The 20,638-nt window shown below is 31.5% G+C and overlaps 5 protein-coding genes across 5 annotated transcripts; 2 read left to right on the top strand and 3 right to left on the bottom strand.

Moving 5' to 3' along the window:
• Positions 1-668: 668 nt before the first annotated feature.
• On the bottom strand, positions 669-5,180 carry HELRODRAFT_191658 (hypothetical protein; the record flags this gene model as incomplete). Its single annotated transcript, XM_009018957.1, has 12 exons — positions 669-702; positions 748-900; positions 921-1,620; positions 1,696-1,786; positions 1,942-2,075; positions 2,291-2,461; positions 2,748-2,901; positions 3,042-3,173; positions 3,377-3,577; positions 3,705-4,025; positions 4,239-4,306; positions 5,114-5,180. The coding sequence occupies 10 exons, from the start codon at positions 5,178-5,180 to the stop codon at positions 1,238-1,240; spliced, it is 1,722 nt and encodes a 573-aa protein (XP_009017205.1). The 3' UTR covers positions 669-702; positions 748-900; positions 921-1,237.
• A 71-nt stretch (positions 5,181-5,251) lies between these two features.
• HELRODRAFT_191657 (hypothetical protein) lies at positions 5,252-9,717 on the top strand (the record flags this gene model as incomplete). Its single annotated transcript, XM_009018956.1, has 13 exons — positions 5,252-5,476; positions 5,720-5,766; positions 5,906-5,971; positions 6,307-6,396; positions 6,578-6,691; positions 6,917-7,016; positions 7,150-7,225; positions 7,507-7,635; positions 7,732-8,008; positions 8,192-8,377; positions 8,546-8,624; positions 8,702-8,777; positions 8,998-9,717. Exons 1-13 carry the CDS (start codon positions 5,457-5,459, stop codon positions 9,715-9,717), a joined length of 1,980 nt encoding a protein of 659 aa, XP_009017204.1. The 5' UTR covers positions 5,252-5,456.
• A 1,064-nt stretch (positions 9,718-10,781) lies between these two features.
• On the top strand, positions 10,782-12,456 carry HELRODRAFT_78909 (hypothetical protein; the record flags this gene model as incomplete). Its single annotated transcript, XM_009018955.1, has 7 exons — positions 10,782-10,848; positions 11,012-11,117; positions 11,305-11,408; positions 11,539-11,586; positions 11,815-11,890; positions 12,067-12,133; positions 12,370-12,456. Coding segments are annotated over 7 exons (555 nt in total), but the record flags the coding sequence as incomplete, so codon positions are not given.
• Positions 12,457-13,209: 753 nt separating this feature from the next.
• On the bottom strand, positions 13,210-16,005 carry HELRODRAFT_111641 (hypothetical protein; the record flags this gene model as incomplete). Its single annotated transcript, XM_009018954.1, has 7 exons — positions 15,893-16,005; positions 15,405-15,693; positions 14,970-15,368; positions 14,643-14,774; positions 14,335-14,495; positions 13,923-14,047; positions 13,210-13,495 (listed from the first exon to the last, which is right to left on the bottom strand). The coding sequence occupies exons 1-7, from the start codon at positions 15,980-15,982 to the stop codon at positions 13,210-13,212; spliced, it is 1,482 nt and encodes a 493-aa protein (XP_009017202.1). The 5' UTR covers positions 15,983-16,005.
• Positions 16,006-17,558: 1,553 nt separating this feature from the next.
• HELRODRAFT_123811 (hypothetical protein) lies at positions 17,559-19,889 on the bottom strand (the record flags this gene model as incomplete). The annotated part of the gene is made up of 7 exons (XM_009018953.1): positions 17,559-17,672; positions 17,920-18,036; positions 18,631-18,682; positions 19,007-19,229; positions 19,364-19,442; positions 19,565-19,684; positions 19,815-19,889. Coding segments are annotated over 7 exons (780 nt in total), but the record flags the coding sequence as incomplete, so codon positions are not given.
• Positions 19,890-20,638: the final 749 nt, after the last annotated feature.

Genomic DNA, 20,638 nt, shown 5'->3' with positions numbered 1-20,638 from the left:
AATAAGTTTATTTTGAATTTTAATAAACTAAACGTTCACCAAAAAACTTTAGTGAGAAAAATCGGTAGAATTTATAGAATATTGTAAAAATTATGGTCTATTACCAACATATATATATATATATATATATATATATATATATATATATATATATATATATATACTATTTATATTATCATTATAGCTGAGTAATTAAATTTATTATGAATAATAATAATGATAATACAAAATGCAGATATCAATACTGCAGTCAATGACAGAGGAATGAGAGAAGGGAAGAAAATGAACGATGGATGAATGTGATTCTTATATTATCATCATTACCACCATTATTATTATTATTATTACCATTATTATTATTATTATTATTATTATTATACTAAATGTAATTAATAAATAAACTCCATCTAGTCTTTCTCTCTTCATTTTAAAATCTAGAATAAGGTGTGTAAACATTTATAGATATATATATATATATATATATACATTCACCATATATACTTTTATGTGTGTATGTGCGTGTGTATGTATGTATGTGTGTGTGTGTGTTTGTTTTGTATATATCGAAAGTTACTAATAATCCATATAACAAACTGGAAAATGTACATATATAGTATGAATGTAAATGTACATACGTTCGAAAAATATATAGACACACATATATATATATATATATATGTGTGTGTGTGTATGTATGTATATATTAAAATTTTTTCCGCCACCAGACTTGTGTGTGTGTGATTTGATTTATATAGTGAATAGTTGTGACAGTAGTAGTTATGATGGTTAGACGAACGAATTACAGACGAATGGCCATCAAAGAACGATAAATGAATGAATAAATAGATAAGTGGCATTGAAATCAATGAAGAGTATATACATACACACATATACACATACATACAAACATACGTAAAAACATACGTTACTAATACACATACGTACGTACATATACACATACATATACACGTACAAACATACAGACATTGTAATTATAAAAGCATGTACGGCAAAAATATGGAGGCAAGCAATGTCTTTCTCGCGTTCAAACAGGATCACTTGACAAGAGTTCATTTCACGTTTTACATGATAACCGTCTAGAGGTCATCATCGTCATCAGCATCATCAACATTCTAAATTATCATCAACAATTCGCCGCCCCAATCGACATTCGTTTCTCATCACACCAACTCCACATCGTCCCGACCAAAGGTCAAAGGTTAAAAAGGGTCAAACATCAACACCACGAAAAAAATGGAGACCTCACATTGACCTTCTGCAGGTAAGCGTCGTCATCATCAACGCCGTCGTCGTCGTCATCGTCATCATGACCTTCAAAATCTACGTCATCATTATCATGGTGTGTGCCACTAATAGCATCGTTGTTGTGGTAACCGACTGCTTCAACAGCTTCGATAGCTTCTGGCCTAGCAGCTGCGGCATCTGAAGCGCTCGTTGCTGCTGCGTTCTGATTGGCTAGCATTTTCCTTCTCCTGCTATTTCTATTGGCGGTTCTATTTTTAGCTCTGCCAACTCTTGAAAATATACCTCGGCTGTAGACCAATCGCCTTCTTTCTATTACTACCACTGGCATTTGAACCAGTTGAAGTGGTGATTTGCCTGCCAATCATAAAACAGATTAATAGTAATAATTATGATAATTACAGTATTGTATTAGCGAATGATAAAGTTTACCGTCTTTGAGGGCCTGAGTGAGGTTTAGAATCTGCCCCCTCAACACGCTCATCTGCTTGAAGAATGTTTTCTTGTCAAATCCTTTGTCCTCCTGCCATTGGTTAGTTACACGAATAAGTTATTTTCTCATTCTATCATTGGTCCGTTCCGTGAATAAATAAGTCATTCTTTTCATCATTGGTCAGTTTTATGAATAAATTAATAATTAATCATGATGAAACCAAGCCGTTATTGTAGCAAACTAACGCTGAACAGCTCGTAGATATCTTCACAAAGACTTTGCACAAAATTCATATCGGAAAGCAGAGGTAGGAATTGAGTCTTAGTCTCTTCGGAAAATGGAACCCGAGCTATCGGTAGCCAAGCCCAGTTGTATGGATCTGTGGTGATGGGTGATTATTAATTAGCATGTTGTGTATGTGTGTGATTAACATAATTTATTCATGCAGTGTCAGAATGGTGGTTATTTGCGTATTTCATTCATATATGTATGTGTGAGTGAAAAAGCCGTTTTGCATACATTATCGATTTCTTATTAGTATACAATAATTTATTTATTTATTCATTCATAAGCCCCATCCATTCATCCACTAACAAGCTCTCCATTCGTCCGGATGTTTGAATGGGAAGGCTAATCCGTTGTCTATGGCGGCCACTTTGATCTCTGGATCCGTGACAACGTTCCAGTCGTCACCGTCTGCATGATTTTGATTGGCTGATATATCTGGAGAGTCGTACCTTACCAGCCAATTATCATTTCCTCTGTCTGTGTGTTTGTGTATGTGTGAGTGAGAGAGAGAGAGATAGATAGAGAGAAAAGGAGAATAAGTGAATGTGTAAAAGCAATGAACAAGCAATCAAAAATTGACTGATGTATATCATATGCAATCATTCAGTAAACTAACAGACCAACCACTTAACCTATCAACCATTCAATCAACCAATTAGAAATTATCATTCATTCAATCAACCAATTAAAAATGTTTATTCATTCAATCAGTCGATCGATTGATCGATCGCAAAATTACCATGCACCCACCAAACCAACGAACCAGTATTCCTAATTATGTAATCAAGAATGACGAGTCGCTCAAATTGATGTTGAAACTTCATTTTCACACTTTCTGTCAAAGGTTCCTGATCGAACTTTCTAAGCCAGAAATCGGCATCCTTGAAACCGTCAACAAATAACTGCAGAGAACCAGTCTAGAAAAAATTAAGCGCCAAATAAATAATTTGTTATAGAAGAAGAAATGTCTAGTTTATATTAATAACTAATCATCCAAACTAATTATCGTCATCATCTTCATCATCATCACCGTCATCACCATCATCATAATCATGACCTTCAAAGGCAGACCCAGGCGATGAAATTTTTTTCCTAGATGTGGGAATTTTTCATTTAGGTTCGTTTTCGTTTTTGATTTGGCCCTATCTATTGCGCTGTAGTTGAAGGTCTTACTGGCTAACCTGACGACCTGAGTTATGCAAATGATTGGTTAGTTGATTGATCGGTTAGTTGATTGATTAGTTAGTTGATTGATCGGTTGGTTGATTGGCTGCGTGATTGATTTGTCTGTTGAGTAATTGAAAGATTGGTCGTGTCATTGCTGTTTGAATGGAGTTGGCTGAGTGGCTGGCGGGTTTTTTAGTGCATCAGTCATTAGAATTCAACTCTAACTCTAGTTTTAGGCACGATATCCAGCCCCAACTTCCTGTCAACGAGACTGGCGCCCACTTCCGAGAGATATCCCTGATTTAGGATTAGGCAGCCCCGCCCGAAACAACATGGGCAGCACATCTTCTGCATCCATTTCGTCCATTTTGGATTTAGGTGGCCGTATGGCTCTTCGTCTTTTGGTTTGAAGACCCCGACGATTTTCTTGCAGGAAAAAATCGGGAAAATTTTTTAAAATTAGTGATTAGGAAACGAAATAATAAGATAAATGAAAAGTCTATGATGAAATATTACAAACAAAAAAAAAGACTACAAATAATAAAAAACTTACCCCTTGTGAATTCTTGACGAAATAACTCCCACTAGACCCTTGAATAATTCTTTGAGGATAATATCCTTTGTCTATTGCGATTTCTATGTCGTTCAAGATGGCAGTGTATTCCGGATCGTCGGGGAAATAGTTGTGAAAGTTGTGGAGGTCATCTGTTCTGCCTAATAAGGGTGTGTACTCTCCGGCGTCACGATTGTTAGCTGTCGTTGGGTGGTGGTCAGTCGCTATTACTGATTGGTGGGTACAGATGTCAGTTGTGATGGTCAGTGCATGGTGAAGTTGGTTCAGTTGTTGTTGTTGTTGTTGTTGAGGATGTGGATGCTGTTGAAGTTTTTGTTGAGGTTGATGATGATGATGATGATGGTGGTGGTCAACATTTACAATGATATGATTGTTACAGTGATTAGGCTGCTGTTCCTGGCTTTGTTGTTGTCGTTGTTGTGGCATGGTCAATGATGATGATGATGGTTGAGAAGTGGAATGTACTGGGGACAGATTCTTAGCACTAACACCACCATCAGCACCTAAACTGACCAACTGATTGAATGTTGAAGGATTCACTGGAGACACGTTCTCAGTTTCGAGTTCGTTTGTACCAAAATCTATTTTTATAAATTAAAATCTAACCCTAACTTATCGTTGATTTATAATCAAACACTCCGAAATTCAGAGTTTGAATAAATAAATAAACATATAAAAGTAATTTAGGAGCTATAGTAATTAGATTGTCTTTGTTAATTAAATTTCATGATGTGCAACGATAGAATTGTACAAATATAGCATCATGTTACATTCATTACAAGATTGAACTCCTTCTGGTGCTGCAATTTTAAATATTTCACATTTTTTTTAAATGATTTTCATTAATATTTTAAAGATTTTACATATTTTTAATTACTCTTTAAAAATATTTTATTTCATGGACCTGCATGCAAATAATGTTTCAGCATATTTAGTCTGTTTCTCTGGTGTCATATGAATTGTAATAATGATAGCAGATAGACCATTATCATTGACAAGCCTCTACTAGGTTAAGCTCATTGAGTTGGTGCCATGAAAGCTTGTTTAATTTCAACTGTGGGATTGATTATAATTATATCCTTTACTCTTAGATACATATCTTCATAATGCAACTAAACTCTCAGATTTGTAATGGAAGTGAATTCAATATTAAACTCTCTTTTTTGAAATTCTAAAAGAAAGACATGAACACCAAATAATTTTATTTAATTAAAAATTTTAATTCAATTTTAATTTAATTTTAATTTAAAATAGCTTATTTACCCAACCAATGATTGGTGTGAAAATAATGTAGTTGAAAATCACCACTTTTCAAATTTTTACAAACATTCCAACACGCAAGAATAACAAATAGAACAACTAAATTCGGTTTGAAAAAATTCACTAACCGATTAACAAACTTTCAGGGGGTTGGTCAATAACATTACCATCATTCTCATTCTTGCCTGTCTCCATTATGATTATATTATATGACTGATTTTTAAAATGAATTTTTTCACTTTTTAACAAAAAGTTTGTGACGGATAAATGATTCTAAATAGACTTTTTAGTGATTAATGTACTAAATTGTTTATTTAGAAGCTTAAAGCGAACGTTTATTAGAGAGTTTTTTAATATTTATATACAAGTTTAAAAGTAAACTTAAGTCAACTTCATATGATTGAAATTAGCTATAGAGCTTCATTCGTATTTAAAAAAAGGAATTCCTTCAATATTCAAAATTACTAACAAATGTCATACTTTATGAACAAGTTTGTAACATTAATTAAATAAAATTATTTTTTTTTTAAATTCAACCCCAAATGATGTCAAAATGCAAGTTTTCATAAACATATCCACAAGTCACAAATAGATAAATATAACAACAATTTCGACTTTTTGATGAATTTTAATCATATTTTCCAGTAAAAACATTTTAAATAAAATTAATCAAACATGAAAAAATTTATTTTAATGAAATTAGTTCTGTTTTTTAATCGTTTTTTCAACTACAGTCGTTCACAGACATTCGAAAGCCACGAATCCAACTCCCTTGGAAAAGGTAATGGAATAATATTATTATTATTTGTTGAATAATGAATTTGATTATAATAAAAATAACAATTTATAATAAAATAATAATCAAAATTATAGTAATGATTATAATTATAAAAAAATAATTATGAATAATATTGAAATAGCTTGGTATGTTCGGGAAGGCTTTCCAGTTGTCATCAACTGTTTTGCTGGTTTGATTGACGAACCAGGTTGATATATTCATTCATTCGCTCGTTCGTTCGCTTTTTTAGTTATCCATTCATTTATTCATTCATTCATTCATTCATTCATTCATTCATTCATTCATTCATTCATTCATTCATTCATTCATTCATTCATTCATTCATTCATTCATCCATTCATTCATCCATTCATTCATTCATTCATCCATTCGTTCATTCATCGTCTTTTGTTCGATCATATGTTTGTGCTTTCGTTTGTTCTTCCGTCAGTTTATCGTTTCATTCATTCATCCATCCATTCACTCATTCTTTCATTCATCTATTCATTCACTGTTTCTTTCTTTCATTCCATTAATATTTAGGCGCCTACCTCAAATACAGAGGCGCCATCTTTGAATGGGGCTACAAAGGAAAAAAAGATCCTATACTTGAAACCGGAAGAACATTATACGGTGATGATAATAATGATGATGGCGTCACTGATGATGATGGCGGTGCTGATAATGATGATGGTGTTGGTGATTTTGATATTGTCAGTGGTAATGTTTATGATGGTTGTAGTGATGCGCTGATGACGACGACGATGATGATAACGATGAGAATATTGATAATGATCCTTATTTTTAAAAACAGGGAACGGTACAGTCGAATATTCGTCGGTAAGTAAGTTAGATTCGGGTACATTGTATTGTACTGCAGAGAAACTGGATGGTACATCGAAAGATACATTTACACATAGCTTGATAGGTATGTATTTGTGTGTCTGTGTGTGTGTGTCGCGCGTGTGTGTATGTGTGTCTCTACACTTCTATTTTAAATGACCTACTTGTTGGTAAAAAATTAGAATTTACAATTTACATTTATAGTATTTTTATGTTTTAATCTTTACAGTATATCTAATTATAACTTCATAATTTTAAACCATCTAAACTCCTTACATTTAATTATGACATCATAATATATTTTTCTCAGTCTACACTATAGCTCAATTCTTTCTCACCTACCCGTTCGTTTACACCGTACCGATCTGCGACTCGAGGGCGAACAACAAGCAATCCGACATCATGAAGAGGTATTTAGAATTAATTTTATTTTTCATTTTAACATAACCCTGGAAATATAATTATGAAGATATAATTATATATATAATTATTTTTAGAATAATTATATTATATCATGAATAAAAACACATTATAATTTTTTAGATTATGCGCCAGTTATGGTCCGTCAAGGGATGATTGTCCGTTCAGCGCTAGGATGGAATGCTTCAGCAAAATTAACGTAGGCTCATTAATATTAATTAGTTAACACATAAATACTAATTAGTTCCTCTCTGTCTTTTTCTTTCTCTCTCTCCTCTCTCTCTCTCTCTCTCTCTCTCTCTCTCTCTCTCTCTCTCTCTCTCTCTCTCTCTCTCTCTCTCTTACTAGCTCGTTCTTTTCCGACTTAATTTTCTTGTACTTATAAGAACACTTTCTCCAAATAAAAATTGCCTGGGCATAAATAACACGTACACACACACGCACACATGCACACACGTACACACACACGTACACACACAGAAACACGGAGCATCCGATGGCTACCGGCTTCGAATCCACATCGAGCAGAGGCTGGAGAGGAACTTCAGGGCACCTAACTGCGATGCAAAGTGCATAAAGAAGGCTATTTATAACCAGCTAACTACTTCCGTAAGCATTAAATATAAGTTTTAGTTATAATAACACTATTATTATTTATTATTATATTATTATATTATTATTATTATTATTATTATTCCACGATAGGGCGACGATATAGTGAAAAAAGTAATTGACTACGAATTAAGCAATAACAACATCAACAACAACAACAATAATAATAATAACAGTAATAACGAGGCCAGCAATAAAAATCGCAACCAAAACAACAACAACAACAACAATAATAATAATAATGACAACAACAAGACAATCAGTCAGTCGATATACATCGGGTACGTATTTGATAGCGAGGAACTGATGCATAAGTCTACCCTGATAAGATGTCCCAACGGTCATCAGATATACATGCAAGTCTTATGCGGTTGGTCATGTTAATGATGATGATGATGTTGGTGATGATGACGTTGTTGTTGTTGTTGGTGGTGGCGATGATGATGATGTTGTTGGTGATGATGACGACGATGGTGATAATTTTGTTGGTGATGATAACGATGACGAAGATGATGATGGTGGTGATGATGATAGTGATTACAACAACACACAGTTCCGTGTTTTCCGGGTTTTTTCGCATTTTACGATAGCCGGTTTACAGACAAAAACTTTCCGAACGAATGCGAACCATGCGACTACGGATTTTATCAGGAGCAGTTTTCCATGGACACCTGCTACAAATGTCCGGATTTTGGGATCACCGTTAAAAGAGGATCGTCTGATTCTAAAGACTGCATAAGTTGGTCACGGTTTTTGTATGGAATTTGTTTGTTTGGCTGGTTAGTTCGTTCGTTTTTTTGCTTGTTCATTCGTTCGTTCATTCTATCATTAGCTCTTTCGTTTTTTATTCACTTATTCACTCACTCACTCACTCAGTCTTTCATTCATTCATTCATTCACCCAATAGGTCGCCATTTATCTTCTATTGAACTGTATTTGGCGGCCGCGGCTGTCTTAGTTCTGGGGCTCTCGATATCTTTGCTATGGTTATAATAATAATAATTAACATAATAATAATAATTCATCCATTCATCATTTATTCATCCATCCATTCACCATTCAGCATGGCTCAGTTTGGAATAAATGTCTTGAGGGAACGAAATAAAGAAAAATTGTTGGCAGCTGGAGTTGACATAAGGGTAAGATTGGCCGCATTTCATTTTAACATTTATCAAATAATTATTATTATTAGTGTTAATTATTACTATTAAATTATTATTATTATTAAATTATTATTGTCTATAGCATCATAGCCGTTGCCATCGTCATCGTGAATATCATCAGTTTCATCATCATCACCATACCACCATCATCGTCGTCATCGTCCTCACCAACCACAACATCTTCATCGTCATCCAGAGCGGCTATCCCGGCTTAGGCTTTCGAGCGCCACTACAACCGCCACAGCCACAACAAGCGGCAGCTTTTCTGGCGACCAACAACAGCGCCATCTCACCTCTAGCTAATAATAAATCGATAAAAACTTCCGGCAGACCGACAGCTATTAATAGCACTAAACTTACGTCACAACCTACGTCAGAGCTGACGTCAGAGCTGCAAAAGAACTACAGCAATAATCTTAAGCGTAGGCATCTGGTGGACAAAAATGTTTCTACTACTCCTAGACCGCCATTTAAAGTGTGCGAGCAGGTATGCAAAAAGAAATCAATTAAAGAGTCAATAGATAATGGACATAGTTCGTCAAACAGTCGACAATCTCGATCAATTTTAACTGACCATCCGTCTAAAAATGAATATTCATTAATTAGGCAAAAAGAACACGAATCTTTTGTTGTATTTGATAGATCATCTGGAACTACTAAACCAGGAAATGACGGTTACTCTAACTCAAATCAAAACGAAAGTAATGAAAATTCGATTTCAGATGAAGAGGAAAATGTTCAATTGTTGTCACATCCAAACTCGACGTCTGTATCTCTCGGCTCTTTGGAGTTGAGTCATTCGAAAGAAGAAGATAAAGTTAGTGCCAGTGGGGAAGGTGAGGATTCTGAAGGGTGCGAGCGCTCCGCAAGTTGCTCCATACATCTCGAAAATTACGAAACTCCTTCTGAATATTAATTAATTTTATTAGAAAATTAACTATTTTTGTTGATGTGTTGGGATTTTGTTTTGAAATTCTTTTGGTTTATTGTTTTAATTAGTTTAATATAAAATAAATAACTTGTTTAATGCAGAACAAACTGAGTTTAACAGAAATTAGATTGTGTACATGCATAAATAAAATATGTATTACATATATCAAATATACATAAATATAAAAATATATACATACATTTTTTATGCATATTCAATAGATTTTTATTTTGGACATGATTCCAGTAAAAAACTACCAGCTTAAATCATAATATCAGCTCCACATTTAAAAAAATAATCGAACTATAGTGCTAATTCTGTAATCTACATGATGTCCGATTCAAGATACTTTATACCAAAAACTTCAAGATTTCCATTAACAAAGTATACATTTTTGTACCCATGAAATTAAGAACTACATGAATCTAGTAGAAAACTACCAACCATGGAATTATATAATTCAATGCTACCAACTTAATTCATTAAATTAGCACTTCATTTAACAAAGTAATCGAACTATACTACTAGTTCTGTAATGGTAACTATTCGGTAAATTCAATAAAAAAGAAGTTCACTTTTAAACATAGTTTTGTATCTATTTTGCAATTAAAATTTTATTTAATTGAAATTAGAAGAAAGTATTTTTAATTTAAATTATTTCATATTAAAGTTTTAAAATTTAAAAATGTCTACTCATTCGACGCCTGCTTTAAACAAATCAATAAGTATGATAGAACGTAGCAAAGCCAGGTGTCCACAAATTTTTTTTGTTTCAAAATTTAATTTTTTAGAGATTCACTTATTTAATAAATTTTCTAGTATCTCAGATTACTGTAATGTTAATGTCACTTCTGTTATTACGTAGATTTTGTAACGTCATTCGTTATTGTTTTATTTTAATTTAAAAACTACATGCCATAAAAAAACAGTCAAACAAAACTGAAAACACTGACCACTGAAAATGTTGTCAAGATGCCTTTATTACATTTTATTAAATTCTAATAAATATCAAACCAAATTAATAAAATGAAAATAATTTTACTAAAATCAGTGTAAAAGTGGCCCCTGGAGCTATCATTCCTGTGGATTGTGAATTGAGAGGAGAAATAACAATAGGTAAGCGTAAGACTTATGAAGAGTAAGATCTGGAATGAGATGTCTTCTTGTTTATTTAAATTTTTTATTAGCCTATTCAAAAAACAACATGCTGTCCAGCTCCTTTCACTGTTGTTAATAATAGCTTTAAAAATTCCAAAATAATTATAATTTTGATATATAGGGAGTAGGACAGTCATTCACCCCAAAGCACGAATCATAGCAGAAGCCGGGCCCATTATCATCGGAGAGTCGAATCTCATTGAGGAGCAAGCCGAAATACTTAATTTGTTATAATTTAAAATATTTTATTATAATTAATTGTCATAATTTTTCTATTATTTTTACAATTTTATCAATAATTAACCCAAGTACTAAATTATTCACCAAAAAATCTAAGATACAAATTTTATCATATTTAGATCGAAAGATTATTTATAGATATATGGGTTAAAAGTTATTTATAGCTATCAAAAGTTATTTATATCAACCAATCAGGAACTCCGCATCACGTGAAACACCTCCACAAAATCAAACAGTCATGATCATTGGGAATCAGAATGTCTTTGAAGTTTCATCAAGTAAATAGAAATTTATAATCTTTTAATTGATTGTTAGCTTAAGTTTACTTTTAATTTATTATTATTATATAATTATTTTATTACAATATTATATTATATTATGTTTTTATTATAATTTTTTAAAAAACAGAATGTGAGGCACTGAATGTAGGTGACAATAACATCATTGAGTGCAAAGGTGTCTATTTATCAACTTGTTCATTCATTCATTCATTTCTTCATCCATTCATTCATTCATAAGATATTTGAAAAGTAACTATCTATATTTGTTGGTTTAAATTAAAAAATTCTTTTTTATTGAATTAGTTATTAATAATCTTCATCATCAGCACTATCATCATCACCATCACAATCAACATCATCGTCACTATCATCACCACTATCATCATCGTCGTCGTCATCACAGCCAGTGTAGGTCGTAATGTTGAACTGAGCAATGGCTGCATTGTTGGTCCCATGTGTAGTATTACCACTGTAGAAAGGTTGTACAAAGAAATATATATACATACATTTATATACATACATACATTCATACATACACATATGACTACATACATATATACATACACTTCTCTCTCTTTTTTTTCAATATATAATAATTGAATAAATAATTTACAATATATAATTAAATAATTATTATTTCTTTTTAATTTTAAAGATTGCCGGAGAACACGGTCATATATGGGGCAAATTGTGACAGGAGAACTCAATTAGAAAGACCTCCCGTTATTATTATTCATATTTTTAATTTATTATTATTATTAATATTGATTATTTGTTTTTATTTATTGTTGTTTTCAGCGTTTAAAATTTAAATAGGGTCATTTAGATTCTCTCTCTCTTTGGCCTGACACTCATCTACCTTTACATCTCTCACACATTAATAATATTCATAATAATGATGAATAATAATAAATAATAATTATTATTTCACGTAATAAAATATATATAACAATTACAGCCACAAACAGCCCAATTGGATTTCTTGATGAAAATTCTTCCAAACTACCATCACATAAGAAAACACGCCAGGCCTCCTCCAAAATAAATTATCCTCTCCTTACATATCATTTCTCTTTCATGCTAATTTATGTTAATGTACACGCACGCATATACGCACACACACATGTACACTTACACAGTCATACATTATGCTATGACTTTCAAATTTCACTGAATGATCCGAGCGTTTCCTTATTCTCTTTCTCTCTTTTATGTTAATTTATATTAATATCTCTTTTATGTTAATTTATATTAATATACACGCACACACACGTACGTACAAACATACGTATACATACACATAGTTTGTATGTACACAAAGCGTATTTACTTGCAAAAAGGTTTCTCCTTTAATATTATGTTATGGTTTTCATACTATATTGAAAGATAGTTAAGGTATCCATACATACGTACACACACACACGTACACACACACATTATTCAACATAATGACCGTTTTAGCTTATAAGTCTTGCATATTTAACCCACTATTATTCTAAATTGTATTTTATTGGTGGTGGTAGTTATATACATACATGCATACACGTGTATACACTCACACATATATACATACATACATGCATATATATATATATTTTGTTTTCATAATAATATAAGAAGTCAGTTTTTTCATTAATGAAAATGTTTCTTTCATCCAACCATGAGTTTCATCTGTTGGAGTAACGGATTATCTATCTAATTGACGAAGCAAGCAATTTAAAGCGTAGTTGAATGACATTCAATATTATTTTCTCGGCATTAATTTGTCGTAAAAAATTGCGGATCCGGACGCTGTATGTCATTTCAGTCTTTTAATCTTGCAAAAATACATAGGACCAAAGTTGGCCGTAACATTCGGTAAAACTAGTTGTCCTAAACTACAAAAACCCGGGTTTTCGTTAAAGTTAAAATATTCTCGATAGGCGGCCGCGAGGGGTCCAGTGTCCATTACACTAACTTCGATATTGTGATCAGTGATTAGGGATTCTATGGCCGCCCGGACCGTACCATCGTTCTGAGGGGGTGACAAAGTGCACGTACTGTATACTATGATTCCTCCAGGCTTGCAGGCTTTTACTGCTGAGCTGAAAGTATTTATCATTAAAATTATTAATTGTTATATTTTAAATATTCGTATTTTTCACATTATTATTTGTATTGCTTTGTCATTATCTAGAAAATAGTACGTGTATATATATATATATATATATATATATATATATATATATATATATATATATAAACTTCATTAAATATTTTTGCCCATTTTGCGTTGATTAGTTCTTTACCAATAGATTAAACATTTCGTATTTGGGTTAAATCATATTTATTAAACAGTTGTGTCATAGTGCGGCTTACAACGTTGTTTCGGCGTGAGCGCTATCTTCAGAGCCTTAAGTAATATATTTTTATACATTAGAGTATGTTGGATAATTATAAAATAATACATTCTCACGGTAATAATAATAATAGTAGTAATATAAACAAAAACACAAGAGAAGCGAGGCGAACATGAGAAGTTGTTGTTGCTGCTGTTGCAGTAGCAATCTTTCAGCCTGCCTGCTACTTTTGAACCAATTATTCTCGTCCTCTGTTACTGAGTGTCGATCGTTTAAGCACGGCACGTCTGCAAGAACCTGAGAAACAACAAAATAATAATTATTGTCGTTGTCGTGTATTATTCGTTTAATCATTCATTCATTCATTTATTTATTCGTTCATTCACTTATTCATTCGTTCTTTTATTCATTAAACAAAGTAACCAACCAATGGTCGTTCTTTTTATCTTTCAATTATTTATCCATTCACTCCACTAATCATAAAACTAACCACCAACTTATACTTATTCTTTCAGTTATTTGTTCATTCATTCTTTCATTCATTTTCTCACTCATTCATTCCACAAACCAACCAACTAACTGACCCTATCAAATGAGTTTTCGTGGAAAAACCCAAAATTCATGGCATCAGCAACTTTTACTTTCACTTTCTCACTTTCTATGTAATCTCTTGGAAAGTACAGGCGTAATGTGTCTTTTAGTCTGACCATTCTATTGTAAGATCTATCTAAACACATAATTGTGTCTGAGAAGTTTTGAGAAAAATGAAAACCAATAGACATGATCAGGAATTCAAATCTAGCTCAAATTTAGAAGAGAAGGCATGTTACAAAGATCACAAAATTGTCAACAAGAAAGAAGATTCACACCCAAAAAAAGATCATAAACAGACCTGGTAACATAGTTTGCAACATGGCGTAGGTTTTTCCACCTGGGGCTGCACACAGGTCTAAAACTGAACAGTTAGGGAATAGGTCTAATGCTAATGTAGGTAATATGGAGGCAGCATCCATAAGGTAGTAAGCTGTTGATGTTGTTATAAATGATGTTATTGTTGTTATTACTTTATATTATTGTTATATTTATAATAATTATTATTATAATTATTAAATATAACTATTATTAACATATTTATATTATTAATTTGTTTTTAATTAATTTGTTAATCATTTAAATTAATTTAAAAAGAAAAACTACCCCTAATCAATCTTTAACTAACATAGTTTTCCTGATTTTTTATCCATCTTTGCAGGTCTGAATTTACTCACATCTCCCCGGTTATATATAACGGCTTTTAATTTTTTAGGGATGTGCTGTAATGTTGCATCGGGCGAAGATGGGATTATATCAAAATAATTATGCTTATTAATGGCTAAATTATAACAATTATTATTGATAACTTCATTGTTATTTGTCGTCATTGCATTTTGTTCATATTCTAACTTATGAAGTTTTTCCCTCTCTGATAAAATTCGCTTGGCAGGCATAAATGAATGCAAATCAGATTTTGATGATACCAATCGACTCTTCCTAGATGCTGATGTTGCAATTTGATCTTTAACTCCGTCATTGTCGTCACAATAATTACCATCTTCACCCACCATATCATCAACATTATGTGCCTCAGTTGCATGTATATCGCTGAAGTTAGTATTTCCATCATTATTATTTTCACTTTGTGAGTTTGAGAGACTGAATTTTCCATTGTAAGGTGACGTTGTATATTTCCACCTCCCAACGAAATCAAATCCGCCATTTTCGGCCAGCTCTAACAAATACTGATCTAAATCTTCGCAAAAGTTATTCAATACGGCGCAGTATTTGGGCTGAGATAGGAGAGCCAAGCGTATGGAAGGCCATCTGTCGGCCAACTTTTTACCAATGTGAAAATCATAGTGGTTTAGTGCTAGTTCTGTAGATGGCTTGGCAACGCGATTTGATGCCTAGTTAGTGAAAAATTTAGGATAAAAAATAAATACAGAACTTAGTAAATTTTGTAATAAAAATCTTGTAATTTTGTTGGTTGTGTACTTAAATTCATCATAAGACAAGTCATCATATAACTATTATAAAACATAATAACGTAATGGTAATGATTTTAAAATATTTTCATAAAAGTTAATAACTGAAAATTGAACAAACCCATTTTTTCTTATACTTAAAACGTTTGGCTGTAAAAATTAGTGAAAAAGTGTTCAATTTATTCAGTAACAGTTTATTTACGGAAAACATGCCTTTATTTATTGAAACTTAAAATCAAACATAATATCGCTCAGTAAACAGTAGAACAATAATTCAAAGATTTTCTGAAAGGCCGAACAGCTATTATACACAACCACATATATACACATAGCTAGAACAAAAAAACATCCAATAAAATTTATAAAACAGGATGGGTATATCGTTGCGAAATCGTTGGGGGAATGACGTCATGTTAACAGTAGTTATTTTACTGCATGGTAGTTAATCTCAGCCGTTATAATGGTTATTTTCAATTCCTATCAAATAAATTTGACCAAAAATCAAGTCTCCAAATCTCCTCCGAAAGTAAGCTGCTTGTTCGACCGTTAAAAGTTAGAGAAGGCCGTTATATTTATTCTAGTTATGTGGTATATTTATTTCGGAATATTGTTTTTATTTAAAATGTTTTAATGGGTTTTAAATTTAATTTTTTTTAACTATTATTCAGTTTGGCAATTAATTACTTTTATTTGGTATAAATTTAAAGAAATAAAATCGACATTACCGAAAATAATTGAAAGTTGAAAAATTTGAGGTTCTTTGCATATCACTGCTTCAACCCATAAGAGAGTGTTGTATATTGGTAAATAGGCCTCCCCTTATATAACAAATCCACGTTTCAAATGGAATAAATTATAAAATATAACCACGAATTGACTTTAAAAAAACTGTATACAACAAAACGAAACCTAGAACCATCAATAATAATGAACTTTGATAATGAATTACAGTAATAATTTTCTGAAATAATTAAAGTTGAAATACATAAAAAAAAGGAAGGATAGATAAACAATGGAAAATTATCCTAACACATTACCCAAAACCACATAATTAGAATGAAAAAAACGCCCAAAAACTCAAAACTGGCGCTACAAAAATGACAAATTACCAGCTGATAATTATAGTTACGTCATCATTACGTCACAATTATAGTTAATAATTTTAACGCTATTGTATAAGCAATGATAACGCATTTTTTACAGCACTGTTACCAGAAAATACAACATCAAAATTATAATTATTAATGAAATAGAAATAATAATAATACAATAATAATAAGTAGAACGCAGGTACATTGATACATTTCAAGTTAGAAGTTGACACAACAACCTATAATGTTTAAACAGCTGCTGGTAAATTGCAACACGTGTGAATGTTGCGTATGTAGTATTATTAATTTGTCTAAGCAGTTTATACATGAATCCATGTATGTATGTATATGTGTGTATGTATGAACCCGTTTTGATGAACAAGCCATGGTTAGGCATGCAATTGTTTCCGAGTGTGTATGTGTATGTATGTATGTGTGTACGAGTATGTATGTATGTGCGAGTGTATGTGTGTGTTGTGTATGTACAAATACTTGTACTTAAATAATGAACAAAAGTTATAACACAAGGTGACTTAACTGCCAATCTATATACAATACACATAACACATACATACATATATACATACATACATATATACATACATACATATATAAATATTCAAACATACAAACACATACACAAACAAGCGCATTTATAAACACACAGGTACGCAAACAGAGACATTAAAAGTATTCAGACCAGGGATTATCCTTAATGTATTTATCTAGAACCTCCTTCATGGCCGCATTTGGAATCAGCTGATCAAAGGACAGAGGACAGCGCGTAATTGGGTCAAAGTGACCTACTTTCTTGAATTTGTGAGAAAAAAATGTATATATTTGAAAAATTAAACTGAAATAATGCAATTGATAACTTTGTTGAATGAAAAAGGAAAATTCATTCAGAAAATTTCAAAAAGGTAAGACGTCAAGCATGATAAAAATTATGTAACAAAATAGGGTTAGAGAAAAAAGTGAAGTCAAAAGACTCCAGCACAAACAAACGAACGAATGAACAAACAAATGAATGAACAAACGAACGAATGAACAAACAAACCAATAAATGTTCTTCTATGTCCCTCCTATCATACGTTATTCCCCCTGGTGTTATAACGGGATCTCTAATTAGTTCAAAACTTATTTTGCCACACATCACATCTGGAATATTCCTGTTCTAAAATAGAAGAAATAAGGGTTAGGGAAGACTGTATGTATATATGTATGTATGTTCGTATGTATGTATGTATGTATGTATGTATTTATGTATGTATGTATGTTAAAACCAAATCATTGACGAATGACACCAAAAGCCAAGCGTCTGACTAAATTTGATTTTATTTGCTATAACGTCACTCAACCCCGTCGGCATTCAACTCCACATTTTCCAACACACAGTATGTATGTATGTATGTATGTATGAATGTATGTATGTATGTATGCATGCATGCATGCATGTATGTATGTATGAATGTATGTATGCATGCATGCATGTATGTATGTATGTATGTATGTATGTATGTATGTATGTATGTATGTATGAATGTATGTATGTATGTATGTATGTATGTATGTATGTATGTATGTATGAATGTATGTATGCATGCATGCATGTATGTATGTATGTATGTATGTATGTATGTATGTATGTATGAATGTATGTATGTTTGTATGTATGTATGTATGTATGTATGAATGTATGTATGTATGCATGCATGTATGTTTGTATATGGATGGATATGGATATATATATAATAAAGAATGAACAAACATTTTTCAAGATTTCTGCTTTTTTAAACAAATCTGTCATTTCTGCTCTCATTCTTTTCTGCATAACCAATTAAATAAATGAATGAATAATTTAAAAAGTTAATTAATTAAATTAATTAATCAATCAACAATCAATCAAACAATCAATCAAACAATCAATAAATTGACAAAAAACATCAACTAACATATTTTTCAAGTATTTTTTCTCCCTCTGCCCCATCTGTGACTGCTGACAAATATCTGAAGGAAACGAAAAAATAAAAATTTTTATAAAATAAATACTGTGATGATAATTCATCAATAAAAAAAATATGGACCAATCCTAAACACAATTGAAAATCAATTAGCCAATCAAAAATAAAATTAATCAACCAGACAATTTTATCAACCAATAAGAAAAAGCCAAATGTGCCAGCAGACCAATCAGAGCAAACCTTTCTTTTTTTTCCTCTAAAAGCCTTGAAAGTAATGTTTGTAATTCGGTGATGGATTTGTATTCTGCTTCCTCATTGGCTAGAAGTTTTCTCTTCTTGGCCAACCTCAGAAGCGTATGTATTTCGTCCGTGTAACAGTGCTTTTGATTGGATGCTAGGTCATTAGCTGTAAGAAAAACCAAAAATAGAATATGATTCAAATTAAAAAATTATTTTTAATTTATAATAAATGACTACAATTCATAATATTTTTTGCTGTTGAAAAAAAAATTTCAAAAGTTGAAAAAATTAAAAAACAACCTTTTGTTAATGATGCAATTGATTCATCATACATTCTCATCTCCATCAGTGCTTGACCCATATATAGATAACCTTTCACCTGTTTAATTCCATAACTCTACTTTAATCATTATTTACAATTATAGATTTTGAAAAATAACTTAGATTATTAAAACTTATTTAATTATTCTCAATTATTACACAAAAAAAAACATGGCCAACTTTATTGGGGTCAAGGTCAATGGCGATTCTGCAATCCTGGCAGACGAGTGTCCACTGTTTAAGGTTGAGATTACAAAGTGCTCTGTTAGTGTAAAATGCTGCCATATTTGGGTTTAGATCCTTAACGTGTAAAAAAGAAAAACATATTTTAAAGATTCTGATTAAATACAAAATCTATATTATATAGAAACCTATTATGATATTTAAATAAATTATCAAATTTATCAAAAAAAATGAAAAATTTAATGACAATGGCTTTTGTGTAGCATTTGATGGCCTCTGGAAACTTCTTAGCAAAAAAAAACTTGTTGCCTTTTTCTTTTAAATCGTTGGCGTTGAAGAACGGCTTGACAAACACCTTACTTTTCCTAATGGACCCCATCACATCACAGATATGTATTAGTTGGGCAATCAATTTTTAGAAAGTGAATAAAACTTTAAAAATTTAATCTTTAAGAACTGTTAGGAACATGACGATAGTACAAAATTAGATAAAAATAATTAATCCATGAAAAGTTTTTTATCAATTTTCTACATAGTTCGACTTTTAACGAAGTTTACTTTTAAGTGAGAAAAAATTATTAAATCTCCTAGCGCTATGTATAAACAATTTAAATCGACACCACCAGTTAACGAAGTATGTCACTGAAAATTACGCCATAAAATATTACTACAGAACTGCACTTGTCATAATAAAGTTACTTTTAAGTTAAAATATTTTAAATAAATGTAATACATCGCTACAAATAAAATAATTTCATAATAGATATAATTAAACCAGCTTTCATATGTTTTTTTTTTCTAATAAAAATCGTTTTTCACTGACTCAAAAAATACTTTAAAACTCGATTAAGTTACAACCATAATTTGATAGAGTGGAAAGAGATTTCTAATAGATAAACAATCAAACGCACTAACTTATGGAGAAAAGATTACTTAACAATTATTTACTTTATACTATATACAGGGAACTAAACAATCTAACAACTACTGGAAAAATTGCATGGAACAGAGATCGAATAACATCCGTGAAGTCCTTGTGTCACTGGTTGAATATTACCACATTTCAACTCT

Source organism: Helobdella robusta (genome assembly GCF_000326865.2).
Source record: "Helobdella robusta unplaced genomic scaffold HELROscaffold_23, whole genome shotgun sequence".
NCBI classification, from domain to species: domain Eukaryota; kingdom Metazoa; phylum Annelida; class Clitellata; order Rhynchobdellida; family Glossiphoniidae; genus Helobdella; species Helobdella robusta.
This window is presented reverse-complemented; position numbering and strand designations above follow the sequence as displayed.